At 34.1% G+C, this 23,732-nt stretch overlaps 1 protein-coding gene across 5 annotated transcripts in view; it reads right to left on the bottom strand.

The window, feature by feature from the left end:
- Positions 1-6,486: 6,486 nt before the first annotated feature.
- The window catches only part of LOC6035103 (forkhead box protein K1), a 51,929-nt gene continuing 34,683 nt past the window's right edge, over positions 6,487-23,732 (bottom strand). For 2 of the 5 annotated variants that reach the window (XM_038251390.1, XM_038251404.1), the window contains 5 exons: positions 17,420-18,371; positions 11,664-12,153; positions 11,368-11,594; positions 10,972-11,300; positions 6,487-7,964 (listed from right to left, as the gene is read on the bottom strand). In XM_038251390.1, coding sequence (XP_038107318.1) covers positions 7,840-7,964; positions 10,972-11,300; positions 11,368-11,594; positions 11,664-12,153; positions 17,420-18,285 — 2,037 coding nt within the window. In that variant the 5' untranslated portion in view covers positions 18,286-18,371 and the 3' untranslated portion in view covers positions 6,487-7,839. Of the gene's footprint in view, positions 7,965-10,971; positions 11,301-11,367; positions 11,595-11,663; positions 12,154-17,419; positions 18,372-22,854; positions 23,056-23,732 lie in introns of those variants that run through there. The other 3 variants (XM_038251395.1, XM_038251401.1, XM_001845287.2) reach the window with 3 other exon arrangements.

Here is a 23,732-nt window from a genome sequence, read left to right as displayed (position 1 = left end):
TCAATGCTAAAGAAACATTTTTCCAATTTACACATTTTTGCTTGTTTATTTTTAACAATTAAGAGCTGAAAAAACTTATTTCAAATAGGTTTAAAAACTTGAACACTCGAAAGGCGTAGTTCCACGTTATCAACCACAGAATTCAAACAGGGAAAGGGAGCGTTCTTTTATTACGTAACGCAGTAGGGGGGGAGGGGGGGTCGGAGGCCGTGTTACGCTCCATACACAATTTTTGAAATTTGTATGGAAATTTTGTTACGAGGGGGGGGGGGCTAAAAGTCCGATTTTTCGCGTTACGTAATAAAAGAACGCTCCCAAAGAACGCGTTCTCGCCGCTTGCTGTGAAAGTGCAACACGTTTGTGAAAACATCAAACGTCATGCAACCCCTAATCGCAGCAAGCAACACGTGGCACAAAACCACCCACTCTGTAGCAGGCATGGCTTCCTGCGCGGTGGAAATTTCTTCTGACGCCGCGAATGTTACCCACTCCCTGTCAACCACAATAATATTTTTCCGGAAGAAATAGTTTTTCCCGAACAAAAGAAAGAATAAAACAAGTTGGCAACAAGATTCTCCGGAACCCAACACCGGAAATGACCGGATGTGCGGCACCAGGAAAACAAAGTTATTTATAGTGCAAGTGTGCGCACCCCCTCCAGTGTCATTTGTGGGTGTTTGACTGAAGGGGGGTGAATTCGTGGGAAGAAGGAAGTCGAAAATGGTATGCGCTCCTGGTAGGGAAAGGATGTTGAAGGTTTTTTGATTGACAAAATCGCGTTTCCTGTTTTCGTTTTTCGCCTGCGCGAAGAAAAACAGCTGCTGGCATTGCGAGGAAAAGTTCGGAAAGCTTAGTCACGGAATATTCTAGTAGGGCTTTTTCTGCCAGAATCCTGCAAGAACGGTTGAACATTTTTGCTAGAATGCTGTAAGAATATCCAGCTCTGTAAGAGCTCTGCTAGAATCCTGCTAGAACGTCGTGTTTAGGGCGCCAAGTTTGTAGCTCTTAACCTACTCGAGATATAAGCCATTTTTTTTTGCAAAAATGGTCCAAAAAAGCGTTTTTTTTTTGGTGATTATATGGAAATTACATTGTTCATGCTTAAAATTATGACACACATGAGCAATTCTCTACCAAAACCGGAAATGGATTTTATTTGTATTTTTTGATTTAGCTCAAACTTTGTGGGGGCCTTCCCTATACACAAATATGCTATTTTGTGTCATTGGTTCACCCATACAAGTCTCCATACAATTTTGGCAGCTGTCCATACAAAAATGGTATGTAAATATTCAAACAGCTGTAACTTTTGAGTGAATTTTTTGATCAATTTGGTGTCTTCGGCAAAGTTGTAGGTATTGTTGAGGGCTTTTGAGAAAAAAAAAGGTACACGGAAAAAAATTTGTGGATTTTTTTATCAACTTTTTTTGCACTAAAACTCAATTTCCCAAAATACGTATTTTTTGATTTTCGAGATTTTTTGATATGTTTTAGGGGACAAAATCCGCAACTTTTGAGCCATAGAGAAACATGGTCAAAAAATCTGCCGCCGAGTTATGAATTTTTTAAAAAATAGTGATTTTTGGAAAAAATCGAAGTTTTATGCAAAAACAAGTTTGACATTATTTTTTAATGCAAAATTGAATTTGCAATCGAAAAGTACTTTACATATTTTTTGATTAAGGGCTCCGTTTTCTAGATATAGCCACCGAAAGTTTGATTTTAGCGAAATATTTGCATTTTTTCAATTTTTTAAAATAGTGACCATGAGTGACCATTTCTAAAAATATATTTTTTGAAAAGTTCAGAAAATTTGCTATAAAATTGTCTAAGAGACATTGAAGATTGGACATCGGGTTGCTGAGATACAGCGGCTTAAAGAAAAAGAAACACGAAAATTGAAGTTTTCTAAGTCTCACCCAAACAGCCCACCATTTTCTAATGACGATATCTCAGCAATTAATGGTCCGATTTTCAATGTTAAAACATGAAACAATCGTGAAATTTTCCGATCTCTTCGAAAAAAATATTTTGAAAATTTTAAAATCAAGACTAACATTTTAAAAGGGCCAAACATTGAATATTACGCCCATTTAAAATGCTAGTCTTGATTTAAAAATTTTCATAATATTTTTTTCGAAGAGATCGGAAAATTTCACGAATGTTTCATATATTAACATTGAAAATCGGACCATTAGTTGTTGAGATATCGTCATTAGAAAATGGTGGGCTGTTTGGGTGAGACTTAGAAAACTTCAATTTTCGTGTTTCTTTTTCTTTAAGCCGCTGTATCTCAGCAACCCGATGTCCAATCTTCAATGTCTCTTAGACAATTTTATAGCAAATTTTCTGAACATTTCAAAAAATATATTTTTAGAAATGGTCACTTATGGTCACTATTTTTAAAAATTGAAAAACTGCAAATATTTCGCTAAAATCAAACTTTCGGTGGCTATATCTAGAAAACGGAGCCCTTTATCAAAAAATATGTAAAGTACTTTTCGATTGTAAATTCAATTTTGTATTAAAAAATAATGTCAAACTTGTTTTTGCATGAAACTTCGATTTTTTCGAAAAATCACTATTTTTTCAAAAAATCATAACTCGGCGGCAGATTTTTTGACCATGTTTCTCTATGGCTCAAAAGTTGCGGATTTTTGTCCCCTAAAACATATCAAAAAATCTCGAAAATCAAAAAATACGTATTTGGGGAAATTGAGTTTTAGTGAAAAAAAAGTTGATAAAAAATCTGCAATTTTTTTTCCGTGTACCTATTTTTTCTCAAAAGTCCTCAACAATACCTACAACTTTGCCGAAGACACCAAATTGATCAAAAATTCACTCAAAAGTTACAGCTGTTTGAATATTTACATACCATTTTTGTATGGACAGCTGCCAAAATTGTATGGAGATTTGTATGGGTGAACCAATGACACAAAATAGCATATTTGGTCATAGGGAAGGCCCCCACAAAGTTTGAGTCAAATAAAAAAATACAAAAAATAAAAATGGTCGAAATCGGCCGATTTCGTAGAGAGTTGCTCACATTCTAAAATTATGAATAAAAACATGTCTAGCCCAAAAATAATGTAAGTTAAAAATTAAAATAATTGTTCGTATTTAAAATTAAGTATTTCCTTTTATATTTGGTCACTTTAGAAAGGTTGTCGTAATTTTTCATATACATAGTATTTTCCATAAAAATCGATCAATTCACCGATTTTCAACTCGTATTCAATATGATTTCGATTAACATTCATAAATAAATTGCTTAAAAACCATCAAATTTTGAATTGAAATATCTAAAAATAGACATCGATAGACACGGAGATATTTTCAGTAAATGTAGTTGAAAGTGTGTACTTTAAAATGCATTGTTCGGTTTGGCGCTAAAAAGCGCCATTTTGAAAACATAGCAACTTGAAAATAGGCTCAAAATCATTTAAAAATGGTTATAACTCCTCAATAAAGGCTCAACACATTTTGCTGTCTTCGGCAAAGATGTGTAATTTTATGTTATAAACAACTCTTCAGAACATAGTAGGCCGCTAAAATGCTAACATTTTGAGTTATCACCAAAAAAGCGCTTTTTTGGACCATTTTTGCAAAAATGGCGTACATCTCGAGTAGATTAAGAGCTACAAATTTGGCGCCTTCGACAAACTTCCACGAAATTTTCTCTTCTACAACTTTGCCGAAGACACCAAAGCCCTACAACGTCATCCAACAAAGTTAGTTTTTGGTTAACACCCTGGAAGGTCGTCACCCTGTATGTCAATAACTTCAAAAGATAGCCATTATCAAGTACAACAACTCTTCCCAAGACACCATTTGGCTAGGACGTCAAATTAAGGAGTTATCAATTTATTCCACTTAATTTTGCCATTCCCAACACTGTGCAACGGGGTACAAACTAAAAAAGTGTCAAAATGAAAAAGTGACCAACCACCGGGGGTTGAGTGTAGTTGTTTGCCTATTACATGATAAAATGCATTTTTCAATATTTCGTCACCGCCTTATTGGCCGCCATCTTGGAATTAAAAATTATAAATCACTTTAGCGTAGTTTACTGCCGTTCTACGCATAATTGTCCCATGTCATTTTTGGACGATTATTACTTTTTATCATTTTTAAGTTTAGTTTTACGTATACTTTCAGAAAAACACACATCTTTTTACCTGCAAGATGATTACAAATAAGGGTGATCAAATGTTAACTGGGGTGATTAGGGACATATAGGGCGAATAGGGCCCCACGGGACAATTATGCGTAGATGAACAGAAATCGGTCGAAAAATTTCAATCGCATTTTTCTCAGTTGCCCTTTTTTGAACATGGGACAATTATGCTTAGAACGGCAGTTTAGGAGTCATACTTAAACTCAACAATCAGAAATTTGACAACAAAAAAAAAACATATTTTTCTCGTAATTCGATTATCCGAAGTGAAATTTTTTCGAGGCCTTGACAACAGAATTTCCCAAACAAAAATATTGTTGAACGATCTCAAATATGCTAAATACGATTTTAAACGCAGGAAAATGCTTTCAAATTATTTTCAGTTTATTAGACTTTGTTTTCCATTAAAATTTTCAATGTTTTTTGAAAAAAAATTTCCCCCTGATTTGTCGGACCGATTTTGAAGGGGGTGACATAAACTTCAAAAAATATTTGCAACGGCCTAAGTTTCAAGGCATAAATTCTGAAAAAAAAAATCACAAAATACCGCATTTCTTTAAAGCACTCAAATTTACATAATTTGCAATATGGGTATCAAACGAAACGAAGTTTGGTATACTTTTTTACTGTTCAAGTATTTTTGAAATTAAATGCTCTAGTTTACACATTAAATACTAATTTTTTCACAAAATACCTTTTTTGAAAATATGTACTAAAATTTTTATAATTTGCAAAATGGACATCAAACGATTTGAAATTTAACCAGCATGTTCACTGTGTTGGATTTTTGTAAATAAAATACCCAAACTTTCACAAAATACCGTATTATTTTTCAAAGTAACTTAAATTTCCGTAATTTCCAATATGGGTATACGAAGCAAAATTTTGTATGTTTTTTCACCTTTATTAGCATTTTTTATGGTTACTACAATTTTTACAAAATACCATATTTTTCGAAAATACTCAAATTTTCATAATTTGCAATATGGGTATCAACCGAGGCGAAATTTTGTATGCATTTTCACTGTTTTAGAGATTTTTTTTTAAAATATAATAAAATTTCACAAAATACCGCATTTTTTTCGAAAATTCTTCAATTTCCATAATTTGCAATATGGTTATCAAAGGAATTAAAATTTTGCATGCATTTTTACTGCTTTAGGCTTTTTAGAATGAAATACCGTCAACTGGGGCAAATCGGGACTACAGTCTGCTATAAAAAAATTTAAACAGTGATAATGCATACCAAAATTTCGCCTCGTTTGATATCCATATTGCAAATTATGAAAATTTGAGTATTTCCAAAAAAAAAGTTATTTTGTAAAATTTTTAGTGTTTTTTTTTTAAATACGGCATTTTGTGAAAACCAGAGCATTTAATTCCTAAAATACTAGAACAAACAAAAAGCAACCAAATTTCACTTCGTGATGCCCATGATATTTTGTAATTTTTTTAGCATTTGAAACCTGGGTGATGAATAGAGCTAATGCGTATCGTGATTTTCGAATGATCCCACTTTGTTTACACCTACAAAGTAGCAAGCTGTTCAAGCGCAAGCATGACTTTTTTCTTACTGGTAAATGAGCTGTTTTATAATCAGTAGTTTGTGTTTCATTTTGGTTGGAAAATTGTGTGTGTTTTCAAGTTTGGAACGGTTAGAAGAGGTTTTTACGGATCACGAAAAACTGCGGCGAGATGCGATGTCACTGATAAATTCCCTGGCCGATTTTGGAATCCTACAGCCCCAGCCCAGATTAAGACAGCTTCTGGATGGATAAAACCGTATCTACTCCATAAACAACTTCAATTCATAATTATAAAAAAAACGATCTCACCTTCAACCTTTTAAAGATTTCTTGAATTCAGCTCCAAGTCCACATTCTTGAAAAAAAAAAAAGATAAAAACCTTTTTTTAATGATCGATAACAGTACTCTCTGCTTTTGGCGAACAGTAAATTGGTTCCACTTTGACAGTTCAAAATTGAGGCCGTTTTGCGAACCACTATTCAGCACCCAGTTTGAAACAAACAAAAAACTAATCGAATGCATCAAAAATTTAACAGGATATTAATGGATTGAATCAATTAAAAAAAGGTTTTAAAGATGAGTTATCGCCGATAGAATTATAGAAATAACGATAACAATAACCATTGTCGCAATCGTTAGACGATAAAATCATCGACGATAATTCTATCGATTAACAACCTTGGCTGCGACAGGACCTGGCGAGTAAGTGAAAATAAGTTCCTAATTTCAACGGATATTTCTTTTCTTTGTTTTAACAGCAGGTAGATAAAAAAAATGCAAACTTTCTGTTTCCTCATTTTTATATTGTTAATAAATTTACATTTAAACAAATACAATTAAGTTATACAGCATTATTTACCTCCTTAAATCTATTGTTTCTCCCCAACCCCCTCGTTTTTTTTCTTCGGGGGCCTTTTATTTGCATTCTACCAGAATCGAAACACGTGGCCTCCAGAAAAAAAAATATGGAGGGAGGGGAAGAAACTAATAGCACTAAATACTCATTCTCGCTGCTGCTGCTATCATTAGTAATCAATTTGATTGATTTCGGGTCCTTACAGCTTACGCACTACATTTGCATCTCGTTTCTCTTTCTTTTTTTCAATGTAGATGTGTGTGTGTGTGGGTGTGTTTGTGTTTTGTGTTGTTTGCTAATTTTAATTTTACTATTTTACGCTCTCTTTCTCACGTTCGCTCGCTATCGCTCTCTCGCTTGCTACCTTACTAATTCATTTGCCCTAGTCTACTGTGGTTTTTCTTCTTCTTCACTTTTTTTTGCTCAGTGGTTGTTGTTTTTTTGTTCAAGGGGGGGGTGTCAAATTGCAAAGTTTTTTTTCCGTGTTTTCTTCCCATTATCCACCTTTTTTTGTTTTACATACGCGGTTTGTATATAGATAATTTTACCTTTTCAATAAAAGAGACATTTCACTAAACACTAAATACTTGTTTTATCTCATTTGCTCAGAGTTTTGTTGGTTGGTTTGTTTTAAATTAATTTACTTTTAAATTTGTATATTTTTTATTTTTCTCACATCCATTATTATAACTAGAAGTTGTTTGTTTTGTTTTTGTTTAAATGTAGGTTTTTTCTTTCCTGCTTCTCTGCGGTCAGACGATCCTCTTACTTGCTTTCATATATATATAATTATATAAATTGTAATATTTTGGATTCATTTGCCTTTCCTTTTTCCGTGATTTCCCTCTCTAATCTACTTCCGTCCTATTTTTTTTCTCTCGGTGTATGATTTTTGTGTTGCTGTTTTGATGAAAGTTGCACGTGTGAAGGAAAGTAAGAACAACATTAGATGAGTGTGTTTATTTGCTACCGTGTACTTATGTGGCTTTGTTGCTGTGTGTGCAGAAATCATGTGCAAACCTGTTTACACACTCTCTCTCTCGGAAAAACACGATCAAACAAGTCACCATCAATCAATGTTTATCATCGGCTTTTGCTTTGCTTTTGCTTTGTTAAAGGGTAGTTGTAAACAACGAACGTGAAGAGACCATCAAGAGTTGTTGTTAAAAATTGCAGTGCGGGTGTGTGAATTTGTGTGCACGTGAAAATTACCGTGGGATTTTTTTTCGTGGCGGGGGTGGGGACGCGTGGTTCGTCGTGGCCGCGTGACGACGACGCTTTAGATCTTTTGGCGCTTGACCGGCGTCGGCACGGTTTCGTACTCGTCGCTGTCGTACTCGACCTGGTCGTCCTCCTCGTACACTTCCCCGCCCGCGTACGAGCTGTACTGGTGCTGGTAGGACGCTGGAGAAGGAGAAAAGATAAGACGAGAAACGGTGTTTTATTTAGAGAATATTATTTAAAAAAAAGTCAGCAGAAATGATCATAAAAATAGTTGTAGTGATTTTGAAAACTGCTTAAAATAACAACCAAAAATTATATACCACATCCACCCACTGACACCAGAGCTCGGGTGGCATATCGTCGAATAATTCGCACTTAAAATATGGAGTTTTGTAAGTCCATTGTTAGAAAAAATCAGAGTTCTAGAGTTTTTTTGAATGGGTCCTCTAAACATATGAAAGACATTAGTTTATAGAAACTTAAAAAAAACTCAAGATTTAAACTACAAACTTTTAAAGTATTTTTTCATGGCCACTACGAAGTTTATTCAAACTGTCCAATAAATGGCATTGTAGCTTAGGAGGCACGTCGACGGGAATTCAAAAGATTTTTTAGATTCAGAGGTTTATTTTTGACAGTCAAATGATTCTATTAAAAAAAAAGCGTTTTTGAAATTGGATGTTTTAGATTATTATAGTTCAAACTTCGCGATTGAAGAATTCTGGAGTTTATAGAATTAGTTATATGATGATTCAAAAATCAATGAATAAAAAAAAGTAGAATTGAAGAATTTTATTTAGTAACTGAAAATATAATAATTTCTTTTTTTTATAAAAAAAACAATTTTAGAATTTCAAAATCCTAGAGTAAAGGAGCTATTAGACTATGACAAACAAACTCGCAGACAAACAAACAAGTTGTCAGTTTGGCTTTGTTTGTTTGCCTGCATTTGTTGGCAGAAACGTCACCCTGCATACATTTGGTGGTTTTGTTTAAGAGTTTGTTCATTTGCCATAGTCTAATAGCTCCTTCAGGGTTTATTCATAAACCATGCACTCCTATGGTGTCAAACTCCTGAGTGTTTTGACAGCTGGCGAGAGTGAGTGGTGCATTCGCTAAGAGCGTGAGATACTGGTACAAGGTTGGACGTGGCGCTCAATAAAATAATTTATTTTTATTTGTTAAATACAGGATTTAAGCTGATAACGAATTAAAATTTAAGAAATCATATATTTAAGAATAATAAAATGCCACGAATAAAAAAATTTGAGGTATTGAGGAATATTTTTCGGAATTAAAGAATTAAAGGTACCCAAGCATTAATTGTAATAATTTAAAACCAAGGAATTGAGCAAAATTAAGGAACTTTAGAATTCAGTCATTGAGCAATTTATACTTGAAGAATTTAAAATCAGGATAATTTTAGTGGAGAAGGTTTTAGAAATCTGAAAGAATTTTAAAAAGTTTTAAATTTTGGAACTTCAAAATCTTAGTAATTTTGAATTTCAGAGTATCTTGAAAACTCTGAAATTCAAAATTTCTCAAATTCTGGAGTACTCAATTTTAAATAATATAGAAAGTTTTTGATTTGATTGAGAAAGTATTTTACAGTGTAAGAAGTTCAGAATTAAAAAAAAAGATTTTCAGAGTTAATAAAATTTTAGCATTTTTTTAAGGGACCATCCATACACCACGTGGAACTTTTTTTGCCCCTCCCCCCCGCCACCCTCGTGGACAATTGTTCAAAATCTTTTTTTTTTATTGGATTGTGGACAATCGCAACCCTTCTCATTTTTTTTAAAGTGTATACTTGGTTTATGGATGGCCCTTAAAAATATTGATTACATCTCTTAAATTTTGAATTTTGGAATTTAATTTTTCGTTATTGTTTTTCTTTTGTTTTCAAGAAATTAATCAATTAATTATTTTGAATTTAAAAATTTTAAAATTATTTACAGAAGAATTCAAATTGATGCGATTTTGAGAATTAAATCATTTAATAATCAGTTAAGTTATTTAAAATTTCAAAATTTTGTAATTCAAGATTCCCAGAGTTTGAATAGTTATTAATTTTTATATTTTTTAGTTTAAAATTGTACTACATATTTTAAAATTTGATTTTCTGCATTGATTTTATATAAAGTTTTTAGAAACATTTGATTTAAGAAATTTCCATTAGCACAGCAAACAATTCTGCGATTTTTTAAATTTTCATTTTAGAATCCAATATTTAAAAAAATAATTTTGAAAATTAGGAATTAAAAAAATCCAGAATAAAAAAAATAAACGACGAATTTGTGAAATTTTGAATTTCAGAATTCTTATTCAAGTTTTTTTTTATTTTATTTTTTTTAATTTGTGTAGGACCTGATAGTTTAAGATTTTTTGCTTAATATTTACGATAAAAATTCAGGAATCTAAGAATCTCGTGAATCCGCTTTTTAAATTTTTAAAGTCTTTGAAATGTAAAAAATGTAGAATTTTATTGGTTAAAAAAAAAAAGAATTCTGGCGTTTTTTATAAACCATTTGATTTTTGCTGTTTGGGTATTTTTGAAATCGCCTGTTTTGTGTTATTAAAAACACAAAAAAGTGAAAATCTGGAGTTTTTTTTTTAAAAACCTAAGAAACCAAATTTTCAGTTTTTGCTTTTTGGGTGTTTTTTAATATCCCTGACTCAAGGCTGTTTCAAAAACACCCAAAAAGCAAAAACTGGAAATTTGGTTTATTGAACCTTTAAATAAAAAAAAAACTCCAGAAATAATAATTAGGTTTATTGGACCTTTTTTTTTAAATAAAACTCCAAATTTTTTTTTTTTCAATTTGCAATTCAAGTATTTAAGAACATGATTAAGAATTTTAAGGTATTCACTAGAATCACATTTTGATATTCTTAAATGATTTTCTTATTTTAAAATCTTACAATTTCAGACTTTTAGCTAAAATATCAGTGACGGAAGAATCTTCATCAAAAGATTTTCTTTTGACATTGACTATGGGATAAATTAGAAAGAAAAAATATCTCTCCTCTCTCAAGCACGAATTATCGGTAAAAAGAAACTCAAAAAATCAATCTCAGGATTACCAAGTTGATTTCCAATTTCAATTTTTTAGCAAAAAATCAATTTTGAGACTGTCAGTCACAATTTGTCGAAGATTGATCACGATCGAGAAAGCTCGACACTCACCATCATGATTACTCGAACCGTAGCTCACGTTCACGCCGCTATTGTTTGCGCTCTGGTTCTGCTGCTGGTGCTGTTGCGATCCAGGCGAACCCGGCGCCGACAGCAACAGCTCATCGTTGATCGGTGAACCCTCGCGCGAGTTGTCCATGTAGCTGGGCGAAACCGGCGCCGACCGGGGCATCCCAAAGGGCGTCCGGAAGCACTGCGAACCCCGCTGGCGTCGCTTCCGGTAGCTCTGGTCGATCAGCTTCAGCTCGCTGGACGGATCTATCCGCCAGAAGCTGCCCTTGCCCGGCTCGTCCTGGGACCGCGGCACCTTGATAAAGTATCTGGTTTGGGGGAAAGTGAGGGTTAGGATTGCTCTAGAAGTGGAAGCAATGACGTTCCCGAACTCACCGGTTCAAGCTGAGATTGTGGCGGATCGAGTTCTGCCAGCCCTTGTTGGCACCGGTCCGGTAGTAGGGATAGTTCTTCGATATGAACGAGTAGATGCCGGACAGCGTGAGTTGCTTTTCCGGTGAGGCCGAGATGGCTTGCACGATCAGCTGGGCGTAGCTGTACGGCGGTTTGTCACCGTCGGCGCCGCCGGCCGTCGACTGAGATGCGGGTGCTTGGAATTCCTGCTGCAAATGCCAAAAAAGAACTTGGTCAATAGCTCAACTCTACCACGATAGAACATCTCTGCTACTTACGGAGTAGTTATTGTTGTTGCTACTATGACTATTGTGACTATACTGCGGGAACTCGTGGGTCGTGTTCTGCCGGGGACTCGTCGGACAGCTGTTGGCCGCACTGATGGTCCCCGTCGGCGACGGATACCCGCTACCGCCCACGTGCACATCCCGCAGGGCACCCGGATGGTGACCCCGGATTTCCACGGCCAAATTCGGATTGCCGCCGGACGTCGCCTGTTCCGGGATGGAGATCTTGAGCGGCGAGTAGACCACATTCGGCGACGGAGGTGACTTTTGACCGCCGCCTCCTCCTCCTCCTGCGGAACTGAGATTGCCTCCGGCTGCGGCGATGGCCGCGGCTGCTGCCGCCACGCTGCCCACCGTGCCGGTGCCCACCTTGATGGGCGTGTGCTGGTTCAGGTCGATCGAGATGCCCCCGTTGTTGGCCTGGTCGATCAGGTTCTCGAACTGGATCTTGATATTTGTACTGGGAAAGCGGATGCTACAGCTGGAATGAAAAGAGAGAGAGGAATTGATTGAAAACAGTCCTTTTCATAGCACCGCAGCTTTGAGGGCACGTCGAAGATTGTTTAGCTTGGCAGTGTTTCCAGATTATCAAAATGATTTTTTTTTTATTTCCGTCACATTATATTTTAAGAAATCAAGATTTCACTATACGTGTAATTTTCACATTCAATAAATTCGTTTGAAATCAATACCAAACAAAAGTGTTGCCAGATTTTGAAAAATCACAATATAAAAAAAAGTTGTATAAATAATTTCTAAAATAGTAAAGCCTTTTGCCAGGAAAGCCGTAAGAATTTAGTTCAAGACTAATAGGAATAGGAATTTGCAATACTATCCGAAGTTGTATAGATAGATAATTTTAGTAATAATAGTCCAAGATTGTTAACGATAATTCTATCGTTATCGTCATTTCGATAATTCTATTGTCAATAATGGACTATAATTCATTTTCTAAATAATTCTTAAATCTTCTTAATTCAACAATCTCCAGTTATATTTTCAATGTTTTTACTAAGAATATATTTTTTTGAAAATATATTTCAAAGTATAAATTTTAGTTTTTTTTTGAAAAGGTCCTATAAGTTATTGTCTTTTAATTTATTTATTTATTTATTGTCTTTCATATGTTTATAGAACCCTTTAAAAAAAACTATAAATACTTAAAATTGTTCACAAAATACCGTATTTTTCAAAAGTATTAAAATTTTAATAATTTGCAATATGGGTACCAACGCGTAGAAAAATATTTGGTAGAATCAGCTTGTACGAGGTTTGATTCAACAAACGTTTTGTTGAATATAATCAACGCCGATTTTGCGTTGAAACAAACCTTGATTTTTTCAATTCCACAAAAATCTTTTGTTGTTTTGAAAAAGTTTCTTTGACGTTTAGCGTTGATTCAACAAAATCTTGATTTTGAAATCAACAAAACGTTTTGTTGATTCAAATATGCCTTATTTTTCTGCGTGAAGCAAACAAAGCGAAGTTTTGTATGCGTTTTCAATTTATTAAAGTTTTTTTTTGTGAAAACTAAAATTTTCACAAAATACCGCATTTTCTACAAAGTACTCAAATTTCCAAATGTTGCTAAATGGGTATCAAACGAAGCGAAATTTAGCAAGCTTTTTAACTTTTTTGTAGTATTTTTTTTTTGGAAACACTAAAATTTTTACAAAATAGCGTATTTAAAAAAAACTCATTTTTTGCAAATTATGTGAAAATTTTAGTTTTTAATAAAAGAAACTCTTGAAAAAGTGAAAACGTAAACCAAATTTCGCCTCGTTTGATAGCAATTTTGCTAATTTTGAAAAGTTGAGTATTTTCGAAAAAATACGGTATTTTGGGAAAATATCAGTATTTTTCTAAAAAACTAGAAAAAAGAGAAAAGGCATATTGCAAATTTTGAAAATTTGTGTATTTTTGAAAAAACGGTATTTTGTGAAAATTTTATTAATTTTCAAAAAAAAACTAATAATTTGAAAATGCCTAGCAATTTTTGCTTCGTTTGATACCCATATTGCAAATTTAAATTTTAATATTTTCGAAAAAAAGGAATTTTGTGAACAATTTTGAGTATTTATACTTTCAAACTAGCACATTTAAACAAAATCTTTGTGAAAGCATTGAATAAATCACATAACATGGTTGAATTATGACGATTTTAGAAAGATTTAAAAATGAGTAATCGTCTATTATCGGCGATAATATTATCGTTTAGAATTATCGAAATGACGATAACGATAACCATTGTCGTTATCGCTAAAAATTATACTATCGACGATAATGTTATCGATTAACAACCTTGCTATGAAAAAGTAAGCGAGATTTGAAACTTTAATCAATAAATAAATCAATAAATAAATCAATAAATCTTGAAAATATATATATATTTTTTTAGAATCCAAGAAATTCTGAAATAAAATTAAAGTTTACATAGATTTCCGATTTTAAAACTTTGTAGTTTCCTTTGAAATTTATTAATTTAAAGTTATGAAAAATTACATTTTTAAAGTGTTGTCTGTTTTGCTCTCAATTTTCCAACGACGACATTTTAGAAACTATTGATTTTTTTATACATATTAAAATTCTGTGAATATTTTTTTGACAAGAGGAAATTTTGTTTGCGCTTCTAATCCAGTGCCCGCTGACCGGCAGCAAAATTATGGAAAAATATAATTTGTAAAATATTTATAATTGACTTGAATTTTTAGTTGACTCTAACGAAATTTAAGATTTTTGAAATTTATAATATTTTTTTTACGTCGTTTGAACCAATTTCTTAGATTCTGAAAATTAAACAAAAAACACTAATTTTCAAGATTTTAGATTCTTTAATCCTTATCGCTAATATTTCAGTGAAAATTCTGAAATTGACAGATTCGAAAAAAAGAAAGTTCGAAATGTTTTAACTTTGAATTCAAAAATCTAAGATTTCTTAAAACTGAAAATCATAAAATTCTTAAAAGTATGATTTTTAGTCTAAAAAATATTTTTTTTAAATTCCAAACTTTGGATTTCGAAATTGCTCAGATTGTTTGCCTCCATTTAATTTAATTTCAGATTTCTAAAATTTCTCTAATTTCTAATTTCCAGAATGCTAACAAACCATCATCAGGGGTGACATTATGACTGGAGGTAAGATTGGGTCATACAAAAATGGCGAAATTTGTATGACCCAATCTTATTCCCCAGACCCAATGTCACCCCTGATGGCGGTATTGAAAATTTTGAATACGAAATAAAAACAAAAAAAAATCGATTTATTTTTAATCAAATTCTAATTTAATTATTGAAAAAAAATATCAAATTCGAATACAATTTTTTTAAATGTTATAATTTTGGAAATTAGGAATCAGGGAAATTTTTTAAATCTAAAATTCAAAAAAAATTAGACCAAAGATCTGAGCGATTTTGAAACTTTAAAAGAATTTGATGGTTTTTACTGCCGTTCTACGCATAATTGTCCCATGTCAGTTTTTGACGATTTTGACTTTATGCCATTTTTAAGTTAAGTCTAATGTGTACTTTAAGAAAAACACATAAAATCTGATACTTTGTTCGGAAACTCATCAAAAACAACACCAAGTCTGTTTGTCCCATCGTTGAACTTTTTTTTTTTTTTTTTTTTTGGGAGGGTGATCCAGCCGCACATCGTTGATGTCGAAACCTCTAAACTGGGCCCTCGTCCTGTCACGTCCGTCAGTAGTCTTGTCGTACATTACAACTAGAATCAGATCTGCCAATGAATTAGTACACTTCGACCAAATAAACACTGACGCTGTATGGATCTGACTCTAGAATAAATGCACAGTTGTGTGTTATTCATAAGTCCAAAATGTTCAATTATTCATATAAGTCCTAATATTCATTTGCGGATAACTACCTAACTTGAATTGAATACAAGATTTAAAGCATCCTATCCGAAAGCTACTCTTATCTCAAATCCCCGACATTTTAATTATTAACCAAAAAAAAACGTTTCTTTTAAAACCTGTCTGGCTTCTTTAAGAAAAAAAACAAAAAAAAAAAAATTACAGTTGATATTTTACAAGTCGTGAATTGAAAAAGAGACGACCATTTGTTCGTCAGAATTCCAGTAGATCCTCGATTCGCAACAATGGTCGATACAATCATAATCCGACAACCGTTAGTTCAACAGATCAACGAATTTAGTCCGATATCATTTCACTATTGATTGATCGAGACTCTATGAAAATTTTGACAAATTAGAATGGTTAGAATGAAAATCACCGATTCTGATAGAATTACTAAATTCACTGTTACTAATTTTGTCCCTAAATAACTAAAGGCAAAGTATAAAAAGTTGATATTTATAGTTAAAATCCTAAATTCTACAAACACTATTTTTTTAAACCCGCATCCTAACCTGACACCCACATTAAGATAGGGAAAAATCACATATGTAGCGGTTCATTGTACAAATGTGATATTTCCACTATCAGAGAACCTCCTTGTCTCGATGACAGCTTACCGGCCATCGATTAAGCCCTGAGACTACGCCAAAGTGGGTTCTCGCAGCATGAAGTGGTGTCCATGTGTAAAAATGGAAGCTTCAGCAATATACTGAACACTTCGATTTTAATTCCACATCGAATCAAATCATACTCTTTGCCAAACAAGCATCAAACCTATGAAACTCATTATGACAAAGCCCAGGGAAGTCTGTTTGTCCCATCGTTGAACTTCTACGCATAATTGTCCCACCAAGTATTTTCTTACACGGAATCATTAGTTTTACTAAGCATTATGCCTTGTTTACCTGTTATATAGCAAGAGGATCACAAAAAAAGGTGATAAACTGCTAACTGGGGTGATTAGGGACACATAGGGCGAATAGGAACCCACGGGACAATTATGCGTAGAAACACAGAAATCGGTCGAAAAATTTCAATCGCGTTTTTCTCAGTTGCACTTTTTTGAACATGGGACAATTATGCGTAGAACGGCAGTTTAGTTAAAAGAAATCTTCTATTTTTTAAATAAAATTTAAAAAAATTGCTGGTTCAAATGATTTTTTTGATTATCAATATTTTAGTATCTAACAATTTCAGATTTTTTCCTTAAATATTAGCGATTAAGATTAAGGCATCGAAAATCTTGAAAATTCGTTTTCTTTTTTTCAGAATCTAAGAAATTATTACCCGTTTGCTCGAAATTTTCAAACGATGATGTTTTAGAAAGTATTGATTTTAAGATTATGCTTTTGTAAATAGTTTGATGTGTGGAAATTTTGTGTGCGCTCCTAATCCAGTGCCCGCTGGCCGGTAGCGAAAATATGGGAAAGTATAATTTGTATTCGGCTTGGAATATGCTGATACATCTTATCTAAGTTCCTGGGATTAGGCACTATCCCCAAATTACGTGCAGACAACTGATACCAGCAGGGTTGCCAGATAGTTATTATTTACGAATAATGAATAATTTGAAAAGTTTGACTTTACTGGAACTAATTCGGCCTTTTCATTCCGTTTCAAATGATTAAATTAGTCTTCTTGTGTTATTTCGAGCATTTCCCTAACACGGACGTCAGAATCGAGGTACCCCCCAATAAGGCGACTACAACTTGAAGTGTTTTTTTTTCAAATTTCTGAAGCAGATACATCCAGGTAAGTACAACGTTCTGTCAAAGCTGTCACTGTCACTTCTGTCAAAATAAAAATAAATCCCGCGCAACGAAATCATCCCTGTTTGCGATGCTTTCCTTCCGCAGCCCATAGAATACTTACACCTTTGGCAACTTGTACGGCTCGGCGCACTTCCGGTGGAACACGTTGTCGATGAAGACGCCGTTCTTGCTCAGACAGAACAGATTGAAGTCGTCGTTCATGTCGTGCTGGATGATAAAGTGCTTCCGCGACACGAAGCTGTTCTTGCCGACGTGAAAGTCCACCTGCGACTTGGACGAGTTCCGGCCGACCTCGATGATGTCCTCGCTGATGAGCAGCATGTTGTCCTTGCTGATGAGCCGGCCGATAAAGTTGTGAAAGTTGGCCGTGTTGGCGGCGGCTGAGGCTGCGGCGGAGGACGCCGTTACGACCGCCGGGGCACCCATCTTGCCGCCGCCGCCGTTGCTCAGCTGCTGCTTGGTCGTCGTCGTCGTCGAGGCAGGTGGGAGGGGCGGCGAAGGGGACGAAACCGGGGATGACCTCTGCGAGGATAACCGCTGGTTCTGGTTCTGCTGCTGGCCATTCTTGTTGGACAGGTTCTGCTGCTGCTGCTGGTACAGGGCGGCGATAATACTTTGCTCTTGCTGCTCGATCGAGTCCTGTTCGACGGAACTGACCACGTCGGACACTCCGGACTTGATGACCACCTTCACGTCCTCGGACATCATCTCGGAAGTTCCGTTGTTGCTCTTTTTGCTGCTGCTGCTACCACCACTGCTAGACACATAATCACTTCCGGCCTTCAACGTGCCATTGTTCTCTCCACCAGCCTTGTACTTCAAGGACGAGCTGCTGGAACCGGTCGTGCTTCCGACGGTCGCCGACTGGTGCTCCGGCTTGTGGATTCCGACGACGATCTCCTTGGCGGTGGCGATGGGCTGTGGCATATGAAACTTGGTGGTGGTCGTCGTCGTTCCGCTGGACATAACTGGCCGAAGCTTTGAGTTTTGGGTTAAAATGTCTGGATTTAGCTTGAGATTTAATTTCCGCCTAATCCGCCCGTTTGCATGTTCTGAAAATGAGACAAGAAGAGAGAAAAAAACAAACACTTAATTAATCAACAATTATCGAATACTGGTTACGTAATCGCTTGTTTACAATCAACATTCACTGATGTGTAATAAACCGCCTGCCCTCGGAGCAGAGACTTGGCGACCCAATATCACACAAAACAACAACACTCACAACTGAGTATACAAAAGAGTGAGGGAAAGGGTTCGTTCGAGACCGGTTCAGGTTTGCTCTCGTTTTAAAGAACTCTTTCTCTCGCTCTCTCGTAATCTGTCTGCATGCAATACTGTGTGTGTGTCACTGTACTTGATGTATGAATGTTTGATTTGTGTTGTTACAGTCCGATTTGCATTCACAATTTGTGGACTCTGCGCGTTCTGGGCGGCAGGGTTTCTAAAGATCTCCAAAACAAACATAAAATACATTAAAAAGACTTTCTATTAAAATAAAAAAGAGTAAACGACATTCATTGGCAGTGTTGCCAGATTTTCAGAAAGTCTTTCAAACACCTATTTAGATATCTAGAAAACCATCAAAGTCAAAATGTCGGGCTGAAATTTTCCGATCTTTTCGGAAAAAAATATTTTCAAAATTTTTAAACCAAGACTAACATTTCAAAAGGGCCAAACATTCAATATTACGCCCATTTTAAATGATAGTCTTGGTTTAAAAATTTTGAAAATATTTTTTTCGAAAAGATCGGAAAATTTCACGGATGTTTCATATTTTAACATTGAAAACCGGACCATTAGTTGCTGAGATATCGACATTAGAAAATGGTGTGTTGTTTGGGTGGGACTTAGAAAACATCAATTTTCCAACTAAGGGTTGTATTAACAAAATTAAAAAATGTAAAATATAGAGAGTTTTCTCAGCTTTTTAAAAATATTTTTTTCAAAAGTGGGCACTAATTTAAAAAAATGAAAAATTTCGACTATTTTCAAAAAAGTCACCTAAAAATGGATTAAACTTGAAAACGGTGCACTTTATCAAAATTTCACTGAAGTACTTTTTGATTGCAAATTTAATTTTACATCAAAAAATGAAGTTGAAAAATTTTTGCGATCGATTTTTCGATTTTTTGAAAAAAATAGTATTGATTCAAAAATTCATAACTCGCTCAAAGAATTTTTGCACAACCTGAAAATTTCTGAAAAGTTGGCATTTAATGTCCTCTAAAACATTTAAAAAAAAAAAATAGTGTTTTTTTTGCAAATCAAGTTTTAGTGACAAAAAAAAATACAGATTTTTGAATTTTCATACATCATTTTTGTATGGACAGCTGCCAAATTTGTATGGAAAATTTTATGGACAAACTAATGATGCAAAATGGCTTCTTTGGGCATACCGAAGGCACCAAAAAAGTTTCAGTCGGATTAAAAAATACAAAAAAATAAAATTTAATAAAAAAGACCGATTTCGTAGAGAATTGCTCAACTGGGAATAATGAAATATTTTGCGTAAAAAAATCGTAATTTTACATCAGAAATTGGTTTCAGTTTCTGTTGAATTTAACATTTCTAGCAAATTATTTCAGGTAAAACTACAATAAAAAGTTATATTCAACCAACAACATTTTCAACCTTTCAAAATTTAACTTTTATTACTGTTTTATTTCTTATGCAACACAATTCAATTAATCTTACAGCTCAAAAAATGACAATTTTCGTCATCTAAAACTTTTTTTTTGTTTTTGGTTAAGATGTTATATACAAAATGTTCATTTGACGTTTTCTAAATTGTTTAAACAATCCAGTTTAATTTACAAAAATAAATACTTCAGAAAATCTTTAATAAGGGAAAAAAAAGTATGTTTAACAGTGTAAAAACTCGGTTCTATTTCCATATCAAGAGTTTTTTTTTTAAAAGGTCCTATAAGCTATTGTCTTTGATATGTTTATAGGACCTATTCAAAAAAAAAAAAAAACTCCATGTCAAACAGGAAGTCTCCAAATCGAAATTACTCCGATTTGGCTCAAATTTGGAGTGGGGTTTCTTTGGCCAAAATAAGTAGACCCGTATTTTTTTGTTTGGTGATTAGGGTGCTCCTATTCAAAATAGGGTGGTCCAAAAAATTGCATTTTTCGTCGATTATCGTACCAAAAGTTGCGTCTTTCAATTACGAAAATTTTGGTAACCAAACATGTACAGGTCATTGCTGAATTTTTCGTGTTAGTTTTAGTGAAAAAAGTTTATTTTTACCCGTTTTCGTCATTTTTACGTGTTTTGGACGGCGCGTCGAAAAATCTAGTTTTAATGTTCAAAAAATCATATCTCCGAATCGTGTTCGCATTTAATTTTTTTTTCAGATATGAGCTCTTTGGTCCCGACACCTTCAAATCAGCAAATGAAGTTTTCATAGGATCTTATCAAATATTCAGCTAGTTTTTTAGAACCTCCACATATTTTTCCTTAGAAGCCTAACTTATACCCTTTCTTTTGAAACGTGACCCTCTTAAATTGGTTCAGCCGATCCGGAGATATGATTTTTAGAAAAAAATATTCTTTTTTGAAAATCGACAAAAAACAAAATTTTTTGGACCACCCTATTTCAGATAGAAGCATACTAATCGCAAAAAAGGGTCTAAATCTGAGCCAAAGAAACCCCACTCAAAATTTAAGCCAAGCCGAAGCACTTTTGATTTGGAGACTTCCTGTTTGACGTGGAATGGTTGTAATAGGAGATTTTAAAATTTGAACATTCTAGGAAGAATTTTTCTTGAACATTTTCGAAATCCAATTTTTTTTGCGCTATGTAGATCGGAAATTCACAAACATTCAAAGTATTTTTTATCGAGCCCAAACATGCTAAATATAATTTTCAATGCAGGAAAATGCATTTCGTATTATTTTCTGTTGATTTTTTTTTTCATTAAAAATTCGAAGTTATTATAATTTTATAAATTTTTATACGAATACGAAATTTTGAGGTCAAAACCGTATGTAAACCTTTATGTTCTTAGGTCTCGTGTCAGAGTTGCCAGATCTTGAATTGGGTCCTAAAATGATGCTTAAATATGAGATATTATTGCTCACAACGTTAATGCTTATTTTTCTTAGTAAAATCATCCTTTGTACGACCGTAAATGATTTAAAATGGATTTTTAAATCAATTTTGAAAAATTAACTTCGCGGTCCTTCTTGACAGATTAGGTCCTACTTGTTAGCCCGTTCCAAGGGGACCATAGTTGATCCATCGAAAAAAATGTTGTCTTGTGAATTTATTGTTTTTGAATTAGAATGGAAAAAAGTGATCAGAAATAGTTTTTAATCGTGTTTTTAACCGTTGTACATAAAAAATTTCAAATGGATTTAGGATCCTATTTTTAAAACTCTTTGGATTAAAAAAGTTAGATAAAAAAGAGGTTCAGAACAACATTTTTTTTTAAATATTGGTTAGGTCCATAAAGCTTATGGAAGATTGTCAGATCTGTAATAATTTTCACAAAATGGAAGAAAAAAACTTACTGTTTATGAACGATTTTCTCTATTGAATAAAGACATAATCCACTTAAGTGTATAGAGCTTTAGCAAGAGTTGCCAGAATTTCAACTTTTTTATCTTTTTTAAAAAATTGTTTGTTATAGATACGTTTTTTAAAGAAAAAAACAAAACTTCAAAATCATAAACTAAAATTCATGCTCTCTTTTAAACAGTAGAATAAAAAAAAGAACAATAAAACAATATTTAAAAAGTATAAAAAATAATAAAAAAAACAATAAAAAAAACAAGTCATTAGGAAAAGCCCCCTCTTACAAAAAAAAAACTTTTCCACCGCTAAACGAAGGAAAAACGTGTTGTTTATCAGTTGACGAGGGCGCCCCCCAACTTAAACACATTCGTTTCGCTGTATTGGTGCCGCGGACATCCGCCGGGGCCTCATTCCACGACGGTATTGGTACTGTCGCCACCATACCAACAAGCAGAGAGAGAGAGAGAGAGAGAGAGAGAGAGAGAGAGAGGGCAAGAGAAAAAACAAGCCGCGAGACTCTGACTTTGCTCAATCGATTCTGAACAACAACAAAAACAACAACAACAAACAGCCCTCAATAATCTATGCCGAACACAAACACACACATACAGACATTTACACCGTACATACACACTGTACTTGATGATGGCAAAACGGTTCAATAAAATAAACATTTCGTTTAGCTTTGCCTCTTGCCGAAGGGGATTTTTTCACTGGGTACTTGCGAAAAGATAAAATTCAGTGTGATTTTCCATATTGGAATAAACTTTCCAACAAGAAATTGTGTCAACAAAAGACAAAAACACAACAAGCTTTGAGGTTAGAATTTTGACAGTTCGCGCTAAACTGTTTACACTTTGTTGCGAAAATGACGTCACGGTTATGCAAAGCACCAACCAAAACAATGCACACTCGTTTCTTCCTCTTTTTCGTTCCCACGTCAAAACACTTGCATCACGCAGAAGAAGAAATAAAAAAAATGCAAGACAATACACAAAACACATTGCCTAACCTCACTCACTCGTTCGCCGACAGAAAGCAAGAAGTAATCCTCAATGTTTATCTTTGTTGTTCCCCTCTCCGGCGCGAGCTACTGTCACAATCTGCCTCTATTTTGGGTAACTTGCTTGGCCTACTACTGCACCGACTGGGCTGTTGAACAGTTGAAAAATGCGCGTTCTTGCTTCTGCAGCAGGTCGATGCGAACTGAGCACTGAAATAGAGGGAAAAATCACATGCACCAGACACGGACACGCAGACCAAACCACCAGCGTGCCAGTTGGTGCAAAAGCAAAACCAACAACAACAACAAAAACAAAAGCAACACACGGAGGAAAATAAACACGACTCTATTGCTGGGTTGGGGTTTTGTTTTGGTGTATGAGCGAAAAGAGTTAGGTTATGAAAAGCTTCACACTTTAATAAATTGTGAACATTGAACTTAGAAAAAATATGAAAAAAATATTCTTGAAACATCATTTGCATATTTTGGACGATTCCATCAAAGCTTAAAACACCCTCAAAACATCATTAATTCTTTACATGTGGCGATATTGGCTGATGCACGAAATGATTTGTTTACCTTTTCTTTTTTGGTATCCTTCACAAACGTCAAACCTAACAAAATTGTTGCCAGATAGAGGTGGGCAAAACTGCTCTTTAAAATGAGCCGCTCCTTTGAACGGCTTTTTCGCTCTTTTTAATTTTTTTTTGTTGAAAAGACTATTTTAAAGAATTGTGTTTTTTTATTTTTTTTATTAGACTTTTGTACAAAAAGCTAAACACGAGAAGATTCGCTTGATGGATGGGAAAAGCACCCAAACCTAAATTTAGAATTTTGGAGATTACTTTTGCTGTTCATTTTACAAAATTGCCTTTATTTGAGAAAAT

This window comes from Culex quinquefasciatus, chromosome 1 (genome assembly GCF_015732765.1).
Source record: "Culex quinquefasciatus strain JHB chromosome 1, VPISU_Cqui_1.0_pri_paternal, whole genome shotgun sequence".
NCBI classification, from domain to species: domain Eukaryota; kingdom Metazoa; phylum Arthropoda; class Insecta; order Diptera; family Culicidae; genus Culex; species Culex quinquefasciatus.
The sequence above is the reverse complement of the archived record's forward strand: the minus strand, read 5'-3'. Positions and strand labels throughout refer to the sequence as shown.